General features: G+C 33.7%; 4 protein-coding genes and 5 pseudogenes across 9 annotated transcripts, besides 2 other annotated features; 4 read left to right on the forward strand and 5 right to left on the reverse strand.

The window, feature by feature from the left end:
• Positions 1-2,619: part of a mobile genetic element that runs on past the window's edge.
• TVAGG3_0794420 lies at positions 38-610 on the reverse strand (annotated as a pseudogene). The gene has a single exon. A coding segment is annotated over exon 1 (573 nt).
• TVAGG3_0794430 (uncharacterized protein) lies at positions 810-1,211 on the reverse strand (the record flags this gene model as incomplete). The annotated part of the gene is made up of 1 exon (XM_051247089.1): positions 810-1,211. The coding sequence occupies one exon, from the start codon at positions 1,209-1,211 to the stop codon at positions 810-812; it is 402 nt and encodes a 133-aa protein (XP_051082564.1).
• Positions 2,620-2,638: 19 nt separating the features above from the next.
• TVAGG3_0794440 lies at positions 2,639-3,595 on the reverse strand (annotated as a pseudogene). Its single transcript has one exon. A coding segment is annotated over exon 1 (957 nt).
• Positions 3,596-4,009: 414 nt separating this feature from the next.
• On the forward strand, positions 4,010-4,858 carry TVAGG3_0794450 (uncharacterized protein; the record flags this gene model as incomplete). The annotated part of the gene is made up of 1 exon (XM_001294091.1): positions 4,010-4,858. One exon carries the CDS (start codon positions 4,010-4,012, stop codon positions 4,856-4,858), a length of 849 nt encoding a protein of 282 aa, XP_001294092.1.
• Positions 4,859-5,599: 741 nt separating this feature from the next.
• TVAGG3_0794460 (uncharacterized protein) lies at positions 5,600-5,878 on the reverse strand (the record flags this gene model as incomplete). The annotated part of the gene is made up of 1 exon (XM_001281624.1): positions 5,600-5,878. The coding sequence occupies one exon, from the start codon at positions 5,876-5,878 to the stop codon at positions 5,600-5,602; it is 279 nt and encodes a 92-aa protein (XP_001281625.1).
• A 1,457-nt stretch (positions 5,879-7,335) lies between these two features.
• Positions 7,336-21,293: a mobile genetic element.
• On the forward strand, positions 9,301-10,004 carry TVAGG3_0794480 (annotated as a pseudogene). The gene has a single exon. A coding segment is annotated over exon 1 (704 nt).
• On the forward strand, positions 13,713-14,027 carry TVAGG3_0794490 (annotated as a pseudogene). Its single transcript has one exon. A coding segment is annotated over exon 1 (315 nt).
• On the forward strand, positions 14,206-14,652 carry TVAGG3_0794500 (annotated as a pseudogene). The gene has a single exon. A coding segment is annotated over exon 1 (447 nt).
• On the reverse strand, positions 18,547-19,014 carry TVAGG3_0794510 (His-Me finger endonucleases family; the record flags this gene model as incomplete). Its single annotated transcript, XM_051247090.1, has 1 exon — positions 18,547-19,014. The coding sequence occupies one exon, from the start codon at positions 19,012-19,014 to the stop codon at positions 18,547-18,549; it is 468 nt and encodes a 155-aa protein (XP_051082565.1).
• Positions 21,294-21,458: the final 165 nt, after the last annotated feature.

The following is a 21,458-nucleotide window of genomic DNA, read 5'->3' on the forward strand; positions in this document are numbered from 1 at the left end:
AAAAATAAAAAATTTTTTTTTCTTTACTTTACATAACCGCCTGCTGCCATAAGTCTTTGACGCCAAACCCATACCAGCTAATGAAGGTTGACTTGGTTTAGTTTGGAAACTAAACTTTGGTTTTGGTTTATCTTCAGTTTTTGGTTTTTCTTCTTCTATCGGTTTTTCGTCACTTTTCGGTTCCTCTGACTTTACTTCACTTGCAGGAACAGTTGTGTCGTCAACATCTTCATAAATATCATATGCCATTTGTTTTTGTTTTCCTTTCAACTTTTTGTGTTTGTTGTAAAGTTTAGAATATTTCGACTCTAAGTCAATGAGATGTTCTATAATGAACTGTTGGTCAGTGAAGTAAACTTTTCCATCTGTTGTCCCGAAAGCTCCTTCAGACTTCAATATTTTATTTGTGAGAGTCTGTTTCTTTTTTGAGATACTAGCCGTTCCATTCTCTATGAAAAGTGACTTTATAGTTAGGGTTTGTATTTCCAGACCTGGCACTTTCTATTATTGAATTTTTCTCTTCATCTGTAAGTTCTTTGACAGGTTTTGACAATGGTTCTGAACTTTTTGTTTGTGGTGTCAAATCTACCGTTTCAACTTCTTCGGTCATTTCATCTCAGTAAAAAATTTTAGTTTGGTTTGTTTTCAACTGGTTGTTGTTGTGGAGGTGGGATGGTTCCTTTAATAATATCATTCAGTTTCACATGCTGAGCCTGACTATATGGTATCGGTTTAAATGCTGGAAGCCGACAAATCCATCTTGAACTCATTTGTCTCAATGCTGCATTGTTCTCATTTCATAAAAAACTTTACATTCCCCACGTTTGAGGCGGTTGAGGTTGGTTATTGTTTACCCACTGTTGTGCATGGTTATATCCTCTGTTAAAGAATCTTTCACCTTGGTCCATATAGTGTCCTGCTTGGTTATAGTAGTCATTTGCTTTGTTATAATAGTTTCCTGCTTGTCTTCCTACATTGTCCATCCATCCTTGAACTTTTCCTCTTGTTTCAGGATTTGGAATAAGATTTGTTGCATCTCGTGCTACATCCCAACCTTTCTGTACAGTTTGTATAATAGGTTGTGCTTTCTCTTTAAGTATACCTAATGTACTCAAAATCTTCCTTCCAACTCCAAATACACCTCTGGCTATTGTTCCCACTGCGGGTAAAAATCTGGATGCAACTCCTGCTAATGCGCCAAATAAACCCATTTCTTATAGGGTAAAAAATGACGAATCCGAACAAGGACCCCTATGTTTCTAAAGCGACAAAGAAAGCACTCATGATAAAAATCTTTAGTTCAACACCAAATGCTTGGTTTATGGATATCTTGGAAAAAATTCCGAGGTATAGAGAAGATGGACCACCATACTGGTTAATATTTGTTGGTCAAAACACAAGATACTGTGAAGCCATACCATTACAGTCCAAAGCTATTTTAGATATCTTAGCAGCTTTGACAATATTCGTTGACAAATACCATCCAACAAAACTGACATCTGACTGTGAAAGTTCTTTCAAATCAGATGATGTAAAAAACTATCTGTGTTCAAAAAATGTAAACCAATATTTCATTGTCGACCAAAACCATTCTGCTCTTGGTGTCATTGACGGTTGTATAAAAATGTTAAGAGACTTAAACCAACCACAAGGTGGTGAAGCAAATGAAATGTCATATGACGACAAGTATAGACACTTCTCCATGGCAAAGATGAGACAAGTTTTAAATATTTACAATAACCGTAAACAAAAAGGTTTGGGAAACCACTCCCCCGAAGAAATGAAAAACAACCCTGACTTAGAGAAAGACTATATATTTAATAATTTAGTCAAAAGAGACAAACAAGAAAGAATGCCGGGCTTCAAACTTCAGAAAGGTGACAAAGTAAAAATAGAAATACCTAAACGCGACCCATATGAAAATACTATTGACTATGACAACAATGGGAACTCGACAGGTACTCACATTCGTGTTCGTAAAAATAGAAGAAAGTATACAAGAGAATATTATGAAGTTTTAGGCAAACATGGCAAAATGTACACACTGCAAGCAGAAGATAAAACTACTATTGTCAGACCTCGTTTCAAACTTGTCAAAGTTCAAGGTGGTATACTTTCAAAGACAGTTCCTAACAAATATAAGACAACTCCTGACGAATATGCTAAAGAAGTTGAAAATGACGACTAAGCAATTCTATACCATGCGTAAACTGTCATGTAAGGTGGCATGTATTCTTTACTTTGTCCCGTTGTTTGCGTATATCCTGAAACGAAATGTGTATGGTTTCCTTCTCCCTGTGTGTCATCCCAGTAACAATTTATAGCAAATTTAACGTCGTCTTTAACATCATATCCTTTACCTTTTGTCATTCCTGACCAATCCCAATATCTATGCTTATGCCAACCTGCTTGAGATGTACTTAAATCTATGTAGTGACTGTGTGCAGGTAAATTTTCACCTGAAATCGTTTTACTTCCACCTGTTTCCTTTGAAGAGTTTGCACAATACAAAAACCTGTCGACTATTTGTTCCCATGCACCAACACCAAACATTACTTGAGGACCTCTTGCATCCATAGATGTATAAATAGAACCTACTGGGTTCATTAAATCAAACATATGAGATATTATAGGATTGTCTTTTTGAACTTAAAATATAGTGCAGCTATTTCAGGTTTCTCCTGGTTTGTGTGTCAGAATATTTTTTATAATATAATCTTATGTTTTCAGGGTAGATAAAATCTTGACTATAATATTTATTTCTGTCATCTGTATAATAATATACTATTCTCGTTTTTTCTATTGCATTATATCTTTTATATCTATAATAATCTAAATATAATGTTAGCTTTTGTTCATCTACATGTGGTGTTCTGTCGTCATCTCCATAGTCATAATAATGTGGTGCCGGAGCTGGGTCAGGCAATGTCATATCTGCCATTTCATAAACTCTTAAATATTTCTTTTGTTCGTCTCCATATAAGTTTAAGTAGCAGTTGTTGTCTAATGGAACTTTAACTTGTGTACCATCATTCTTTTTATAGCTTACATACATTTCATTGTTATTTTTCGGAATGAGTTTATGCCGTGTACCATTTTCTAAGGACTGTACCAACTGCCATCTAAAATATTTATTTTCTTCATTGACAGAAAAGTCACCAACAATAGTTTCAATATTTTTTGTTCCTATCAAACTTTGGTATATTTCATTGACATATGTTTTATCTGCTTTCTTTTCAAGGCTAACGTTTAAGTCTGTTATTTCAGATATAGAATGTGTATGTCCAACGTCACTTTTACTGTTTAAGGTTTCTTGTAAGTTTGTAATATTTGCAATGGTATGTGTATGTCCAACGTCACTTTTCCTGTTTAAGGTTTCTTGTAAGTTTGTAATATTTGCAATGGTATGTGTATGTCCAACGTCACTTTTACTGTTTAAGGTTTCTTGTAAGTTTGTAATATCAGATATAGAATGTGTATGAGTCTTATCTGCTTTTGTCTCTAATGTTTCCTTAAGACTTGGTATTTGGTTAATATAATGTATATGAGTCTCTTTAGAATATTCGTTTTCAGCTCTTGTCACTTCACTTGACATTTTATTGTCAACATATGTTTTGTCTGCTAGTTCAGGATGAGTATGTTCTTTTGTTGCATAAGCATTGTTAGCTCTTTCTTCTTCTTTTGCTATTGCATCGTCTACATATTCTTTGTCAGCTTTGTTGTTGTCAACATCTGCTTTCAAAAGAAGTTCATTTATAGGTTTCTCGTTTAAAGTTCCTTTTGTTGGATTTATACAGACAGTATTGTTCTTATTGTCTTGAAACAGAAACTCATCTGTCATTGGGTTTATTGTCAGTTTTAAGTCACCCCCTTTCAATGACTCAGATATCTTAGAATAGTTTGAAAAGTTTGTTGTGTTCTTATTTAGAGCTTGCATAATGAGTTGTCGGTTGTGTTGTATTTCTCTCATAGACGCTGTTTCATTTGACATTTTTATTATAGATAAAATATGCTTCCAATAGAAAAAGAAAATTCTAGAGTTGCTACAACTAAACCATTAGATGAACTTTTTACTAATGTCGGTCAAAAGTTTGAGACAGATACCGTAAAGCATGAAGGCTATCGTTTTGACTACCCATTAAGATGGTTAAGAGACCCATCTGTCACAAAGGCTATTGGCTTTCGAAGAATAAAGTTTGTGTCTGTAGAAGATAAAAGTTTTCCATTTATTGTAAGGTTTCATATAGATTATACATCTGAAGGGCAACGAAAAATGTGGGAAGAAATTGAGCTAATACAAGTTGACCTCTCATCTTCTCTACAGGCTGCATTAAAAAATATAGAAGATAAAATAAATTCATGTTATGCAAAATATGCTGATGAATATGCGAATACCGATAGCACACTTTATGTGAGAATTGTATATGACAAACAAAATTCACAAGTGTCATTTCAAATCTACGAAGACAACCCAAAGAAAGACGAACAAATATATACAGAATTCACTGCAATGTCATGGTATTATTTGCAAAGAATGTTAAATCAGAAAGTTGAACCTCCTTTAGCAAATATCTACAGTCGATATGCAAGAGATGAACCATATTTATTTAAAGATGTTTTCGACCCAGATGCTATTATTGTTCATGCTTCATTTTCTGGCGCCCAAAACTCTTTCTTATGCTTGGCAAATGACTTTTACGAAAAACATACAAAGTTATACGAACCACCAAGTGGAAGTATTTCAGACTTTCAAGTATGGTTTACTACAGATGGAAGAAAAAGAATAATTCCATTATACCATGCGTTTTACTTAGAACTTAGTTTCATATACAACTACTATCGAACGGTAAAAATATAATTTTTTAATACGGTTGAGGTGTTGGAAGTTAGTATACATATCTTCAGTACGGTGGCACTGCGCGCCATCTTACCGAAGATATGTCAATCTGGCACTTTACAAAACCACTAACGTATATTTTACATCACAGATGCAATATTTCTAATAACCTTAAACTATTTCTGCCACGTAAAGTATTTATCACATAAACCACCTCATCTCACCTCTCTGTACGTTATATATTGTGCGCAGGTCATTGCCCATGGCAACTCCCCGCGACACAATGCACGTGCATGAAAAAATAAACGTTCTCACTAACGTTCTCACTAACGTACACACTAACGTTCCCACTAATGTTCTCACTTACAAAAGTATTGCAACTCCTCCCATTGCTGTGCTTCACATAACAGCTCATAATCTTCTGACTCACTACTGTCGCTCCAATCGTCTGAGTCAAAGTCGCTGTCATAATTAATGTTTATAAGTTTTGACAAATGTAATGAAACACGCTTACCGTTTGTATCTACTGCTTGTATATATCTTCCATTATGTTTGCTATCATAAATGCTTAAACTAACTTTACCCTTTCTCCCTCGTATCTGATAGAATGTATTCTCACGCGGAACGAAGAACAAGTTCTTGAACTCATGACCGTTGTAGTTTGTTATCTCAATAGTTTTCGTCATTACATCCAAATAAAAATTTTCAGTAAAAATAAAACTAACGTTAAAAATTTCTCATAACATAAACGTTCTCATTGCTTTATAACTCTCTTCCTTTCTCCAACTCTTCTAACTTCTTCTTAAGTTCAGCAATGTTGTCCTCATGAAGTTTAATCTTTCTCAAAATTCCTTCTTTATCTAATGATTGCTTTATCTTTCTAAACTGAACTCTACCATCCTTCATAGTATGAATGTAAAAACCTTCTGGAATAGTTCCTGATTTAATGTATTCTACCAAAAACTTTTGTTTCATTGCTTCAGTGACTTTAGTCGTCATTTCAATCAAAGGTGAAGCTAGCACAGCGATAATGGATTTCATGACTTTTTAGTATTTCATGCAATCTTAACAGATAGCCTTACAAGTACTTCCAGTGTCCCTAGCTGTCCCTCCTTTTTATATAACTCCATGACATTTATAATCTCGCGAAACTTAACAGGTAGCATAACAGATTAAAATCAGATGAGGTTTTGAACCAAAATTTCTAAGCAACGTTGTCAAGGATTTTGAGGAACTAGGGACAGAGTGTGGCAAAGTCCAAGATTTAATTTATCTTCATCTGTTTCATCAGCTATCTCATCTAATATGCCAATATTTTATTCATAACTTGTGGCAAACTCACTAACTTTCATTATGTTCATCTGCATGCTTCATCTGATAGAAAGTATGACTTTCATTAACTCTGTGAGATAATGAAAACTACTAGGGACAGAGACCATGGCAAAGTTTATGACTTTCATTATTTCCAGAACTTAATGAAAACTACTAGGGACAGAGACCATGGCAAAGTTCATGATTTAATTTATTCTCTCACTAACAACAAACACAAACTCCAACACTAACATCAAGTACTAACTTCAGCACAAATGACAAACACTAACAACAAACACAAACTCCAACACTAACGACAAAAATAAATGTCCTCACTTCTTAACAAAGTAATATGTGCTTCTTACACCACCATAGCTCAAACGTTTCTTTTCAAACATCGATTGAAACTTATTTTGAGCCATTGGCTTTAGTCTCTTTTTCTTCAAATACGCCAAGAAATCTTCTTCACATCTTTTCACTTCATAGCCTTCTTTAAACTCCTCCTTGTTAAGTTCTATGAAATCCTTTATCTCATTCTTTGTTGCAATGGCTTCTTCACGAACGACATCGTGAACTATTTCATCATTGCATTCATGTATGACCTCCTTACTGTTCTCATGAACTATTTCAACACTGTTCTCATGTATGACCTCCTCACTGTTCTCATGAACTATTTCATCATTGCATTCATGTATGACCTCCTCACTGTTCTCATGAACTATTTCATCATTGCATTCATGTATGACCTCCTCACTGTTCTCATGAACTATTTCATCATTGCATTCATGTATGACCTCCTCACTGTTCTCATGAACTATTTCAACACTGTTCTCATGAACGACCTCCTTACTGTCTTTCATAAGCGTTTCAAAGTCTCCTTTACTCATTACTTCAATCTCATGCTGTTCACAGTAGTACTTAAACTCACTGTATATGTCTTTGTTGTATGTTATATTGCTTCCCATGTACTCCATGAATTTTTCAAGCACTTCCTCATAATTCACTGTTTCTTTCTTTCCACGACCTTCTAATATCATACTTGCTTCGTAAATATAACTTCTTGCAGAACCGTCTCGCTTTCTACTTCTCTTCACAAATTCTCTCATCTTGCCACCAAATACATTTGAACTACATGCAAAGAATTCATTCTCCTTCGCAAATTCTTTATATCTTCTGTAGCACTCTGTACAATTCCATCCGGATACAAACTTTTCATAGAACTCCTCGTAAAACATTTGGTAAGGTGTTTTGTTCATTTCGATGAGTTCTTGTTTAGCCCTGGTGAATGGTATCTTCCTTACATCAAATTCACTTAAATCTTTCTTCATGAAGTACGTCAGTAAGTTTGAATAAAACTCTTCATTAAAGCTTTCAATGAGATTTGAGAAATATTCGTAATTTCCTTTGTATCTGCTGCTTACGTCAATGACAACAAATCTTCTGTCGTCTTTATCAATCTTTACTGAGTTGAAGTTGTTAGATATCATGATGATATTACAAACATTCTCTGTCTTTCTTACTGGCTGACACTTCTGATTTAAGTCCAACTGAGTCTCTGTTACTATTGACTTTAGTGCGTCGTGGTTCATGACCTTAGACGTATCGCATGAGCTTAGTTCATTGCATACGATGAGCTTCATGTTCTCAATAGCAGCATTGAATCTACCAACCACATTCTCTATTGCCGTTATATTATTGTTGGCGTACTTGCTAATGAGCTCGCATAGAACATTACTAAGTACATTCTTACCAGTTCCTTGCTTTCCTATTAACAAAAGTACTGTTCCAGTCTTTCCACAAGGATTTTGAACGATGTAGGCGAACCAGTTCAAAACATACTCATAAAGCTCTTCATCCTCATTACATATGACATCGTGAACATGTTTCAAATATCCTTCAATAACGCTTTCATCTACTTCATTCAGTACCTCATACTCATATCCTCTGAAATAGCTGTAAATGTCATCTCTTTCGTCAAAGAATCTCATGCCTGACTTCATAAGATAGTTCTTGTTCTGACCCGCTTCATAAATCATCAGTGCGTTCACATCCTTCTCCTCAATACGTCCTACATAAACACTCTTCATGAGCTTATTGAATTCCTTGCTATCTACTGACACAAGTGTTGTTGTGTCTCGTATTCCATCATAATCTTTCACTAGATATGTCATACGTGCTCCGTCAATAACAACAACACATCTTCTTAAGTCATTTATAACACTAGCTATGTCAATACCTTCTTCACTCATGTACTTATTTTTCCTCAAGTCCTTTAGTGTGAAAGTGTCTCTAAGTTCTATTTCAAACAATTCATTTACACATCCTTTGCAATACTTCTCTATAAAATATTTCTGTCGTTCTTTACTAAGTTTCTTAACAGCTCTAAAGAACCATGTGTTTTGACTCAAACATCCTTCACAACTTCTCTCATTCATTCCTAGTTCTTTCATGTCATTATCTTCAACCTCTATGGTCTCATTGACTAAGGTCAAAGGGTTCTTAGTCATTGCTGGTCTTATCTGAAACAATGTTTGTGCAACAGGTTTAACTAGTTCAGCAACGTCCTTCCTTAATATGAATAGCTGTTTCCACTCATCTTTGCTAACAGTTCTTTCATAACCACTGACAGTAATGATTTCATTTGCTGACCTTAGACACTTATGTTCTATCATTGTATTGCTTTTGTGTAAGGCTTTCGTGAGCATAGGTTGTATATGTCATTCCTGCAATGTTCATTCATGCCAATAGTACTAAATCCTTTCTTTGCTGTTGAGTGCATAATATCCATTAGTTCCTGTGTTCGTATTGCTGTCTCATAAAATACAACAAGACCTTTGTCATCTATGACGTACTTACCGAAAACATTGCTTATATTCTTTAACCATGAAATAACATCCTCATTCATGCTGTCAAACATGAAGTAAGGTCTTACATACTCTTCACTTATAAGATACTCCACAAAGTACTTGTTAAGCTCTATGTCCTCGTGAGCGATTTCATTAGGTTTGATATTAGTTCCTTTTGTCATTGCTGTCATGTACTTCACTCTCATAGTTCCTTTCAATAGCGTAAAAATACTTCATTGTTTCATAACTGCTCTAAATTCTGTTCAAAATTCGTACAACATAACTTTTTAACATTAGTGAAAGAACATGAGCGAAACAACAACATCTAACATTACAGAAGAAGTCAATGACAATGCCGATGAAAACATTACAGAAGGAGCTAGTGAAAATATTGACGAGTTCAGTGAGGAAGAAGATATTGAGGACGTCAATGAGAACGTTAGTGGGGAACAAACTCAATGGGAAACATTGAGAAATCATGAAGATTATGAGATTTGTACGACATATCCTTTTACTATTCGTCGAAAGAAAGACAAACATATTATGAGTGAATGCTTAAATAATTATGGTTATATTGTGCTTAGTTTAAACAACAAAATGTACTTAAAGCATAGAATTATTGCAGAACAGTGGATTGAAAATCCAAACAATTTGAAAGAAATAGACCATATAAATCATGATAGAACGGACAACAGAATCTCAAACCTTCGTTGGTGTTCTAGATCTGAAAACAATAGAAATAAAAGCAAGTATGGTGATATAGTTTATGAGTTCGTTGATGAAATATCTGACGAAGCTGTTGAAATAACAGATTATGGTAAGCATTCGTTTGAGTTCTAGTACTATGTTGAGAATGAGGACGCATTCTATTATTATACAGGTCTAACTATCGAAAACTTCATATAAACTTTACAAAAACAGGTGCTGCTTATGTTTGTATGATAGATACAGAAAACAAGAGTGTAATCTTATTCATAAACAAATTCAAACGCTTGTACGGCTTCATGTAGGACAAACATTATTTTTCAACACTAACGCCAACACGTAGGACAAACATTCATGACTAACATTACTGTATAACATAGACACTAACTTCATCGAAACTAAACGTAAATGTTTTGTCAAGATTTCATCGTAAATGTTTTGTCATGATTTCTTTGTATATGCTTTGTCAAGACTTTGTCAAGATTTCATCGTAAATGTTTTGTCAAGATTTCATCGTAAATGTTTTGTCATGATTTCATCGTAAATGTTTTGTCATGCTTTCATCGTAAATGCTTTGTCATGATTTCATCGTAAATGTTTTGTCATGATTTCATCGTAAATGCTTTGTCATGATTTCATCGTAAATGCTTTGTCGAACTTAAACGTAAATGTTTTCAGTGTCACCACGTCACCATGTCACCAGGTTATTTAACTTCTCTTAAAATTACTGACAACATGACATTTTGACAACAACACAGGAAATAAATGTTATCGTTTATGTTTTCATTAATGATTTCATAAATGTTTTGTCATGACTTCATGGTAAATGTTTTGTCATGACTTCATCGTAAATGCTTTGTCATGATTTCTTCGTAAATGTTTTGTCATGATTTCATCGAAACTAAACGTATATGTTTTGTTATGACTTCATCGAAACTAAACGTATATGTTTTGTTATGACTTCATCGTATATGTTTTGTTATGACTTCATCGTATATGTTTTGTTATGACTTCATCGTAAATGTTTTGTCATGACTTCATCGTAAATGTTTTGTCATGACTTCATCGTAAACACTTTGTCAAACATGAACGTAAACACTTTGTCAAGACTTCATCGTAAATGATTTGTCAAGACTTCTTCGTAAATGATTTGTCAAGACTTCATCGTAAACACTTTGTCAAACATGAACGTAAACACTTTGTCAAAAACTTCATCGTAATGAGTGTAAATGACCCAAAAATAATGTTTACGTTAATGGTTTCCGGTTATTCAATAATGAATTATTTTTGAATAACTGAGGGTGTCACTACGTCACCATGTGTCACTCGGTTAATTAACTTCTCTGAAAAAATGAGACAACATGACATTTTGACAACACAGCGGGGGAGGGTATTTATGAATTATTTTTGAAGAAACTGAAGGTGTCACTACGTCACCATGTGTCACTCGGTTAATTAACTTCTCTGAAAAAAATGAGACAACATGACATTTTGACAACACAGCGGGGAGGGTATTTATGAATTATTTTTGAAGAACTGAAGGTGTCACTACGTCACCATGTGTCACTCGGTTAATTAACTTCTCTGAAAAAATGAGACAACATGACATTTTGACAACACAGCACTTCGTCAAAATGTGATGTCGTGTATCGTGTATCGTGTATCAAATACAAAAAAAATGAAAGGGAAATGAAGAAAGGAGTTTGTAAGCTCATAAAATGCTTGTTTTGAGGTCAAGCAAAAGTGGCTCGACCGTATTCGTTCATCCAAAACTCAAGAATTTCCTGCATTTTAGTACTATTGAGAAATCTGTTTAAATGGTTTAACCTTCCCGCTTCTCTTAAAATTACTGACAACATGACATTTTGATAACAGTCCTGGAAATAAATTTTATCGTATATCCTTTGTCAAAACTTCATCGTATATGTTTTGTCATGATTTCATCGTATATGCTTTGTCAAACATGAACGTAAACACTATGTCAAACATGAACGTAAACACTATGTCAAACATGAACGTAAACACTATGTCATGATTTCATCGTAAACTCTATGTCATGATTTCATCGTAAATGCTTTGTCATGACTTCATCATATATCCTTTGTCGAACTTAAACGTAAACACTATGTCAAACATGAACGTAAACTCTATGTCATGATTTCATCGTAAACACTATGTCAAACATGAACGTAAACACTTTGTCAAACATGAACGTAAACTCTATGTCATGATTTCATCGTAAATGCTTTGTCATGACTTCATCATATATCTTTTGTCGAACTTAAACGTAAACACTTTGTCAAACATGAACGTAAACACTATGTCAAACATGAACGTAAACACTATGTCAAACATGAACGTAAACTCTATGTCATGATTTCATCGTAAACACTATGTCAAACATGAACGTAAACTCTATGTCATGATTTCATCGTAAATGCTTCATCGAACTTAAACGTAAATGATTTGTCAAGACTTCATCGTAAATGATTTGTCAAGACTTCTTCGTAAATGATTTGTCAAGACTTCATCGTAAATGCTTCATCGAACTTAAACGTAAATGATTTGTCAAGACTTCATCGTAAATGATTTGTCATGACTTCATCGTAAATGTTTTGTCATGACTTTGTCATAACTTCATCGTAAATGATTTGTCAAGACTTCATCGTAAATGATTTGTCATGACTTTGTCAAGACTTATGAAGGAGGCGTTGAAGATGTTATACCATCTAAGAACTTGAGAGAGTCGAAGCCAACACATCTGGGACCATTAGAGCGGGAGTTCTGGAAAGACAAAAATATGCCAGAAAGAATAAGAAAATTCTTCTAAACTTTTTCATTAGATGTAAATCAGACATGAACGAGAACAGTCATGATATCATTAAAGGTACCATTTATTTTAACATAAAGACGCAAAGCGGCGGGGCATAGCCCATGAACAAAAATAATTTTTGCTGAATTCAGCACAAAATTCTGAGTAAAATGACATATGGCACGTGTCAAACCGTTGAGTTTTCACAAATTTTAAAAATTGCTGCGGAAAGTTCGTCAAAAAGTGAAGGTTCCCGACGGTTATGTAAAGTTTACATTTTGTACAAAAATATTGTGAGTAAATGAACTCATTATTTTTGCATCATGACACGAAGTGAAGATTTGCACTTCGTCAAAATGTGATGCAAAACAAGCATTTTATGAGCTTACTAAGGGCGTTATAAATGAATTCAAAGGTATTTACATACATCCTGACCTCGTTCATTTTGTTGCTGAATTCAGCAAAAATAATGTTTAGGGTAGATGGTTAGATCTAACCTCATTTCTACCCTCATGAATTTTCATGAATTTCCTTAAGATAGAAAAAAATAAAGTTAATTTTATTTTTATATAAATATGATTACAAAAATCGAAACATCAGCACTTTCGACAGCATGCACGGCAAAAATTCATTAATCATGAATCCTACGTCAATGTTGGTAGAGATGAAAAACTTCATTCCTTCTTCATATACTTTTGAAACAGAAATACAAAGAATAAAGCAAGAACTTTTAACAAGTAATTTAGACTGTAGTGCGAAAGATGAAACAAATGGAGAGGAGCTATATGAAATGCAAAGATATCATAGACCATTTGCCTAAATTACCGGAAGTTCAGCAACAAAAACTAACTATTCCTGATTCGATGAAATTGAAGTTAAAGTTACTGATTCAGTAGAAATAAAGAAGTTCATACGTAAAGTAAATTATGAATTCCTTGGTTTTCATTGCAACCATAAAGTTATGAACAAAGATTGCGACATGGTTTATAAAAACATTTCTGACATATATAAATCTGAGGAGTTTTAAGACTTACGATAACTTTGTTTCATTAGCTGCTGAATGTGTGTGGCAGATAAGAGATAAAGACAGAAGAGGCAAAGTATGGAACGAACAGATAAAACCAACTGCTTCAGATTTAAAGAAAGCCATTGATGCTTTAAGTTATTTTAGCTAGTAATGTTTCAATGTATAACGCAAAAAATGAATCCGCAATGTTCAAAAATGTAAAGCAGCAATGAGGAAATATAACTACTCAGTAAAAGAGATAGAAAGAATGAGAAACGATTACGCAGACTTAAAGAAAGAAGCAGAAAAGCCAGCAGAAGATAAAATGGACATGTTGACATTTCTTAATAAAAACTATCCACAGCTGATGATTTCCTTTTATCTGATGTCAAGAAGAAGTATAAAGAAACTTTCGGCATTGTTAAAATTTTTGATATATTAACTGAAGAAATAAGCTAGGAAATTGTTTAGAATCTCACGAATTCATAACGTTTACCATGTAAAACGGTTTCACAATAATGAGGGTAGAAATGAGGGTAGAAATGAGGTTAGATATCAGGTTAGATCTAACCATCTACCTAAACATTATTTTTCTGAAAAATGACCAAATTTCATGAATTTCATTAGTTAGAAAAATAACGCTAATTTTTTTCTAAGAAAAATTTTTATTTTGTATGTAAAGACAGTAATGACAAACATTGAGTTTGAAACAGTTAGAAAGATTGACAATGACACCAAAGTGGTTAGAATAGGTGATTTAAAACGTAAGATACTCAAAGAAATACAACAAATATTCTTTGTCAGACATTATATCTCCATCTGAAAAGAAAACAAACCACTGGGTTAGAAATGCTTCAACTCAGAAAATTTTGACAAGAAATCCTGAGCTTATGATATCGGTAAGATTCTATGGAACTACAGCATATCTCATTGACAAAAGTCTTATACCAATAGTTTTGTTATGGTTAGACCCAGTGGTTGGATATAACTTCATAACTTATGGTTCATTCGACTCAGAACGTTGCAGTGAAGGCTTACTTTACATCGTTCAGAAACCGAAGGACTTCAATACAAAGAGATATAAGATAGGAAGAACATATAATATAACTCAAAGATATGACAGTACAGTCAATAGAGTCAAGGTTGTGTTTGTTAATGATATGAGAGCTGCTGAAACAGAACTGCTTGAAGTTTTTGAGAAAATGTATGGTGCTCCCATGAAAGGTAAAGAAACGTTTGAAGTAGATGAGATAGATAAAGCTATAAAATTATTTGACGAAGTTGCTGAAAAATACATGTAAAGCGTTTATTTTTGGTCTTTTGTGAAAGTCAGAAAAATAAACGCTAATTTTATTTTTATTTATTTTTTTTATTTTGTATGAAATGACAGTAATGTCAACATCAGAGAACACAACAACAGTTATAGTCCATGAAGCCATAAATGAAGAATACGAATACATACAATATAACAAACAACTTCGCCTCATTCGTTCGGTCAAAGATGACATGTACCAAATGCAAAGTATAATGAATGCTCTTCGTTCTACAAAGCAAGCATATCATTGGTTTGAAAACCAACAGACAAAAGAACTTTTAGAAGAATTTCCTCATATGATTGCTTCCCTCGAAAAACCGAGAAAGAGATTCCGTACGAAAATCGCAAGAATTTGGCTCCTGGTTTGAAAGGATATTATGTTCATAGACTTTTAGTAAATGCTGTAGCAATGTGGGCTTCACCTCGTTATGCTTGTTATATTCTTCACAAAATGCCTTATAATACTCTTCACCTAAACATTATTTTTGGTCATTTACGATGAAGTCATGAACATTTCCGGGACTGTTGTCAAAATGTCATGTTGTCACACTTTTTAAGAGAAGTTAATTAAACTGAGTGACACATGGTGACGTAGTGACACCCTCAGTTCTTCAAAAATAATTCATAAGTGCCTTCCTCATTAATCCTGCTGTGTTGTCAAAATGTCATGTTGTCTCATGTTTGACAAAGTGTTTACGTTCATGTTTGACAAAGGATATACGCTCATGTTTGACAAAGTGTTTACGTTCATGTTTGACAAAGTGTTTACGATGAAGTCATGACAAAGCATTTACGTTCATGTTTGACATAGAGTTTACGTTCATGTTTGACAAAACATTTACGATGAAGTCATGACAAAGCATTTACGATGAAGTTTTGACAAACCATTAACGATAAAATATATTTCCAGGACTGTTGTCAAAATGTCATGTTGTCTCATTTTTTCAGAGAAGTTAATTAACCGAGTGACACATGGTGACGTAGTGACACCCTCAGTTATTCAAAAATAATTCATTATTGAATAACCGGAAACCATTAACGTAAACATTATTTTGGGTCATTTACACTCATTACGATGAAACCATGACAAAACATTAACGATGAAATCATGACATAGTGTTTACGTTCATGTTTGACATAGTGTTTACGTTCATGTTTGACATAGAGTTTACGTTCATGTTTGACATAGTGTTTACGTTCATGTTTGACATAGTGTTTACGTTCATGTTTGACAAAGTGTTTACGTTTAAGTTCGACAAAGGATATATGATGAAGTCATGACAAAGCATTTATGATGAAATCATGACATAGAGTTTACGTTCATGTTTGACAAAGCGTTTACGTTCATGTTTGACATAGTGTTTACGATGAAATCATGACATAGAGTTTACGTTCATGTTTGACAAAGTGTTTACGTTCATGTTCGACAAAGGATATATGATGAAGTCATGACAAAGCATTTACGATGAAGTTTTGACAAAATATTTACGATGAAATCATGACAAAACATATACGTTTAGTTTCGATGAAGTTCGACAAAGTCTTTCGTTCATGTTTGACAAAGTGTTTACGTTCATGTTTGACAAAGTGTTTACGTTCATGTTTGACAAAGTGTTTACGTTCATGTTTGACAAAGTGTTTACGTTCATGTTTGACAAAGTGTTTACGTTCATGTTTGACAAAACATTTACGATGAAATCATGACAAACTATTTACGATGAAGTCATGACAAAGCATTTACGATGAAATCATGACATAGTGTTTACGTTCATGTTTGACATAGAGTTTACGTTCATGTTTGACAAAGCATATACGATGAAATCATGACAAAACATATACGATGAAGTTTTGACAAAGCATTTACGATGAAATCATGACATAGAGTTTACGATGAAATCATGACATAGAGTTTACGATGAAATCATGACATAGTGTTTACGTTCATGTTTGACATAGTGTTTACGTTCATGTTTGACATAGTGTTTACGTTCATGTTTGACAAAGCATATACGATGAAATCATGACAAAACATATACGATGAAGTTTTGACAAAGGATATACGATAAAATTTATTTCCAGGACTGTTATCAAAATGTCATGTTGTCAGTAATTTTAAGAGAAGCGGGAAGGTTAAACCATTTAAACAGATTTCTCAATAGTACTAAAATGCAGGAAATTCTTGAGTTTTGGATGAACGAATACGGTCGAGCCACTTTTGGCTTGACCTCAAAACAAGCATTTTTGAGCTTACAAACTCCTTTCTTCATTTCCCTTTCATTTTTTTTGTATTTGATACACGATACACGATACACGACATCACATTTTGACGAAGTGCTGTGTTGTCAAAATGTCATGTTGTCTCATTTTTTCAGAGAAGTTAATTAACCGAGTGACACATGGTGACGTAGTGACACCTTCAGTTCTTCAAAAATAATTCATAAATACCCTCCCCCGCTGTGTTGTCAAAATGTCATGTTGTCTCATTTTTTCAGAGAAGTTAATTAACCGAGTGACACATGGTGACGTAGTGACACCTTCAGTTATTCAAAAATAATTCATTATTGAATAACCGGAAACCATTAACGTAAACATTATTTTTGGGTCATTTACACTCATTACGATGAAGTTTTGACAAAGTGTTTACGTTCATGTTTGACATAGAGTTTACGATGAAATCATGACAAAACATTTACGATGAAGTCATGACAAAACATTTACGATGAAGTTTTGACAAAACATTTACGATGAAGTTTTGACAAAGTGTTTACGATGAAGTCATGACAAAACATTTACGATGAAGTCATGACAAAGGATATACGATGAAATCATAACAAAACATATACGATGAAGTCATAACAAAACATATACGTTTAGTTTCGATGAAGTCATAACAAAACATATACGTTTAGTTTCGATGAAGTCATAACAAAACATTTACGATGAAGTCATAACAAAACATATACGATGAAGTCATAACAAAACATATACGTTTAGTTTCGATGAAGTCATAACAAAACATATACGTTTAGTTTCGATGAAATCATGACAAAACATTTACGAAGAAATCATGACAAAGCATTTACGATGAAGTCATGACAAAACATTTACCATGAAGTCATGACAAAACATTTATGAAATCATTAATGAAAACATAAACGATAACATTTATTTCCTGTGTTGTTGTCAAAATGTCATGTTGTCAGTAATTTTAAGAGAAGTTAAATAACCTGGTGACATGGTGACGTGGTGACACTGAAAACATTTACGTTTAAGTTCGACAAAGCATTTACGATGAAATCATGACAAAGCATTTACGATGAAATCATGACAAAACATATACGATGAAATCATAACAAAACATTTACGATGAAGTTTTGACAAAGCATATACGATGAAGTCATGACAAAACATTTACGATGAAATCATGACAAAGTGTTTACGATGAAGTTTTGACAAAACATATACGATGAAATCATGACAAATCATTTACGATGAAATCTTGACAAAACATTTACGATGAAGTTTTGACAAAACATATACGATGAAATCATGACAAATCATTTACGATGAAGTCATAACAAAACATATACGAAGAAATCATGACAAAACATTTACGTTTAGTTTCGATGAAGTTAGTGTCTATGTTATACAGTAATGTTAGTCATGAATGTTTGTCCTACGTGTTCGCGTTAGTGTTGAAAAATAATGTTTGTCCTACATGAAGCCGTACAAGCGTTTGAATTTGTTTATGAATAAGATTACACTCTTGTTTTCTGTATCTATCATACAAACATAAGCAGCACCTGTTTTTGTAAAGTTTATATGAAGTTTTCGATAGCTAGGACCTGTATAATAATAGAATGCGTCCTCATTCTCAACATAGTAGTAGAACTCAAACGAATGCTTACCATAATCTGTTATTTCAACAGCTTCGTCAGATATTTCATCAACGAACTCATAAACTATATCACCATACTTGCTTTTATTTCTATTGTTTTCAGATCTAGAACACCAACGAAGGTTTGAGATTCTGTTGTCCGTTCTATCATGATTTATATGGTCTATTTCTTTCAAATTGTTTGGATTTTCAATCCACTGTTCTGCAATAATTCTATGCTTTAAGTACATTTTGTTGTTTAAACTAAGCACAATATAACCATAATTATTTAAGCATTCACTCATAATATGTTTGTCTTTCTTTCGACGAATAGTAAAAGGATATGTCGTACAAATCTCATAATCTTCATGATTTCTCAATGTTTCCCATTGAGTTGTTCCCACACTAACGTTCTCATTGACGTCCTCAATATCTTCTTCCTCACTGAACTCGTCAATATTTTCACTAGCTCCTTCTGTAATGTTTTCATCGGCATTGTCATTGACTTCTTCTGTAATGTTAGATGTTGTTGTTTCGCTCATGTTCTTTCACTAATGTTAAAAAGTTATGTTGTACGAATTTTGAACAGAATTTAGAGCAGTTATGAAACAATGAAGTATTTTTACGCTATTGAAAGGAACTATGAGAGTGAAGTACATGACAGCAATGACAAAAGGAACTAATATCAAACCTAATGAAATCGCTCACGAGGACATAGAGCTTAACAAGTACTTTGTGGAGTATCTTATAAGTGAAGAGTATGTAAGACCTTACTTCATGTTTGACAGCATGAATGAGGATGTTATTTCATGGTTAAAGAATATAAGCAATGTTTTCGGTAAGTACGTCATAGATGACAAAGGTCTTGTTGTATTTTATGAGACAGCAATACGAACACAGGAACTAATGGATATTATGCACTCAACAGCAAAGAAAGGATTTAGTACTATTGGCATGAATGAACATTGCAGGAATGACATATACAACCTATGCTCACGAAAGCCTTACACAAAAGCAATACACATGATAGAACATAAGTGTCTAAGGTCAGCAAATGAAATCATTACTGTCAGTGGTTATGAAAGAACTGTTAGCAAAGATGAGTGGAAACAGCTATTCATATTAAGGAAGGACGTTGCTGAACTAGTTAAACCTGTTGCACAAACATTGTTTCAGATAAGACCAGCAATGACTAAGAACCCTTTGACCTTAGTCAATGAGACCATAGAGGTTGAAGATAATGACATGAAAGAACTAGGAATGAATGAGAGAAGTTGTGAAGGATGTTTGAGTCAAAACACATGGTTCTTTAGAGCTGTTAAGAAACTTAGTAAAGAACGACAGAAATATTTTATAGAGAAGTATTGCAAAGGATGTGTAAATGAATTGTTTGAAATAGAACTTAGAGACACTTTCACACTAAAGGACTTGAGGAAAAATAAGTACATGAGTGAAGAAGGTATTGACATAGCTAGTGTTATAAATGACTTAAGAAGATGTGTTGTTGTTATTGACGGAGCACGTATGACATATCTAGTGAAAGATTATGATGGAATACGAGACACAACAACACTTGTGTCAGTAGATAGCAAGGAATTCAATAAGCTCATGAAGAGTGTTTATGTAGGACGTATTGAGGAGAAGGATGTGAACGCACTGATGATTTATGAAGCGGGTCAGAACAAGAACTATCTTATGAAGTCAGGCATGAGATTCTTTGACGAAAGAGATGACATTTACAGCTATTTCAGAGGATATGAGTATGAGGTACTGAATGAAGTAGATGAAAGCGTTATTGAAGGATATTTGAAACATGTTCACGATGTCATATGTAATGAGGATGAAGAGCTTTATGAGTATGTTTGAACTGGTTCGCCTACATCGTTCAAAATCCTTGTGGAAAGACTGGAACAGTACTTTTGTTAATAGGAAAGCAAGGAACTGGTAAGAATGTACTTAGTAATGTTCTATGCGAGCTCATTAGCAAGTACGCCAACAATAATATAACGGCAATAGAGAATGTGGTTGGTAGATTCAATGCTGCTATTGAGAACATGAAGCTCATCGTATGCAATGAACTAAGCTCATGCGATACGTCTAAGGTCATGAACCACGACGCACTAAAGTCAATAGTAACAGAGACTCAGTTGGACTTAAATCAGAAGTGTCAGCCAGTAAGAAAGACAGAGAATGTTTGTAATATCATCATGATATCTAACAACTTCAACTCAGTAAAGATTGATAAAGACGACAGAAGATTTGTTGTCATTGACGTAAGCAGCAGATACAAAGGAAATTACGAATATTTCTCAAATCTCATTGAAAGCTTTAATGAAGAGTTTTATTCAAACTTACTGACGTACTTCATGAAGAAAGATTTAAGTGAATTTGATGTAAGGAAGATACCATTCACCAGGGCTAAACAAGAACTCATCGAAATGAACAAAACACCTTACCAAATGTTTTACGAGGAGTTCTATGAAAAGTTTGTATCCGGATGGAATTGTACAGAGTGCTACAGAAGATATAAAGAATTTGCGAAGGAGAATGAATTCTTTGCATGTAGTTCAAATGTATTTGGTGGAGTTAGTATACATAACTTGGGTACGGCGGCACTGCGTTCCACCTTACCCAACTTAACCTTAAATATTTACAAAACCGTCTGACACATAAATGACTTCACTAATGACTTCACTAACGACTTCACTAATGAAAAAATAAACGTTCTCACTAACGTTCCCACTAATGT

Source organism: Trichomonas vaginalis, chromosome VI (genome assembly GCF_026262505.1).
Source record: "Trichomonas vaginalis G3 chromosome VI, whole genome shotgun sequence".
NCBI classification, from domain to species: Eukaryota; Parabasalia; order Trichomonadida; family Trichomonadidae; genus Trichomonas; species Trichomonas vaginalis.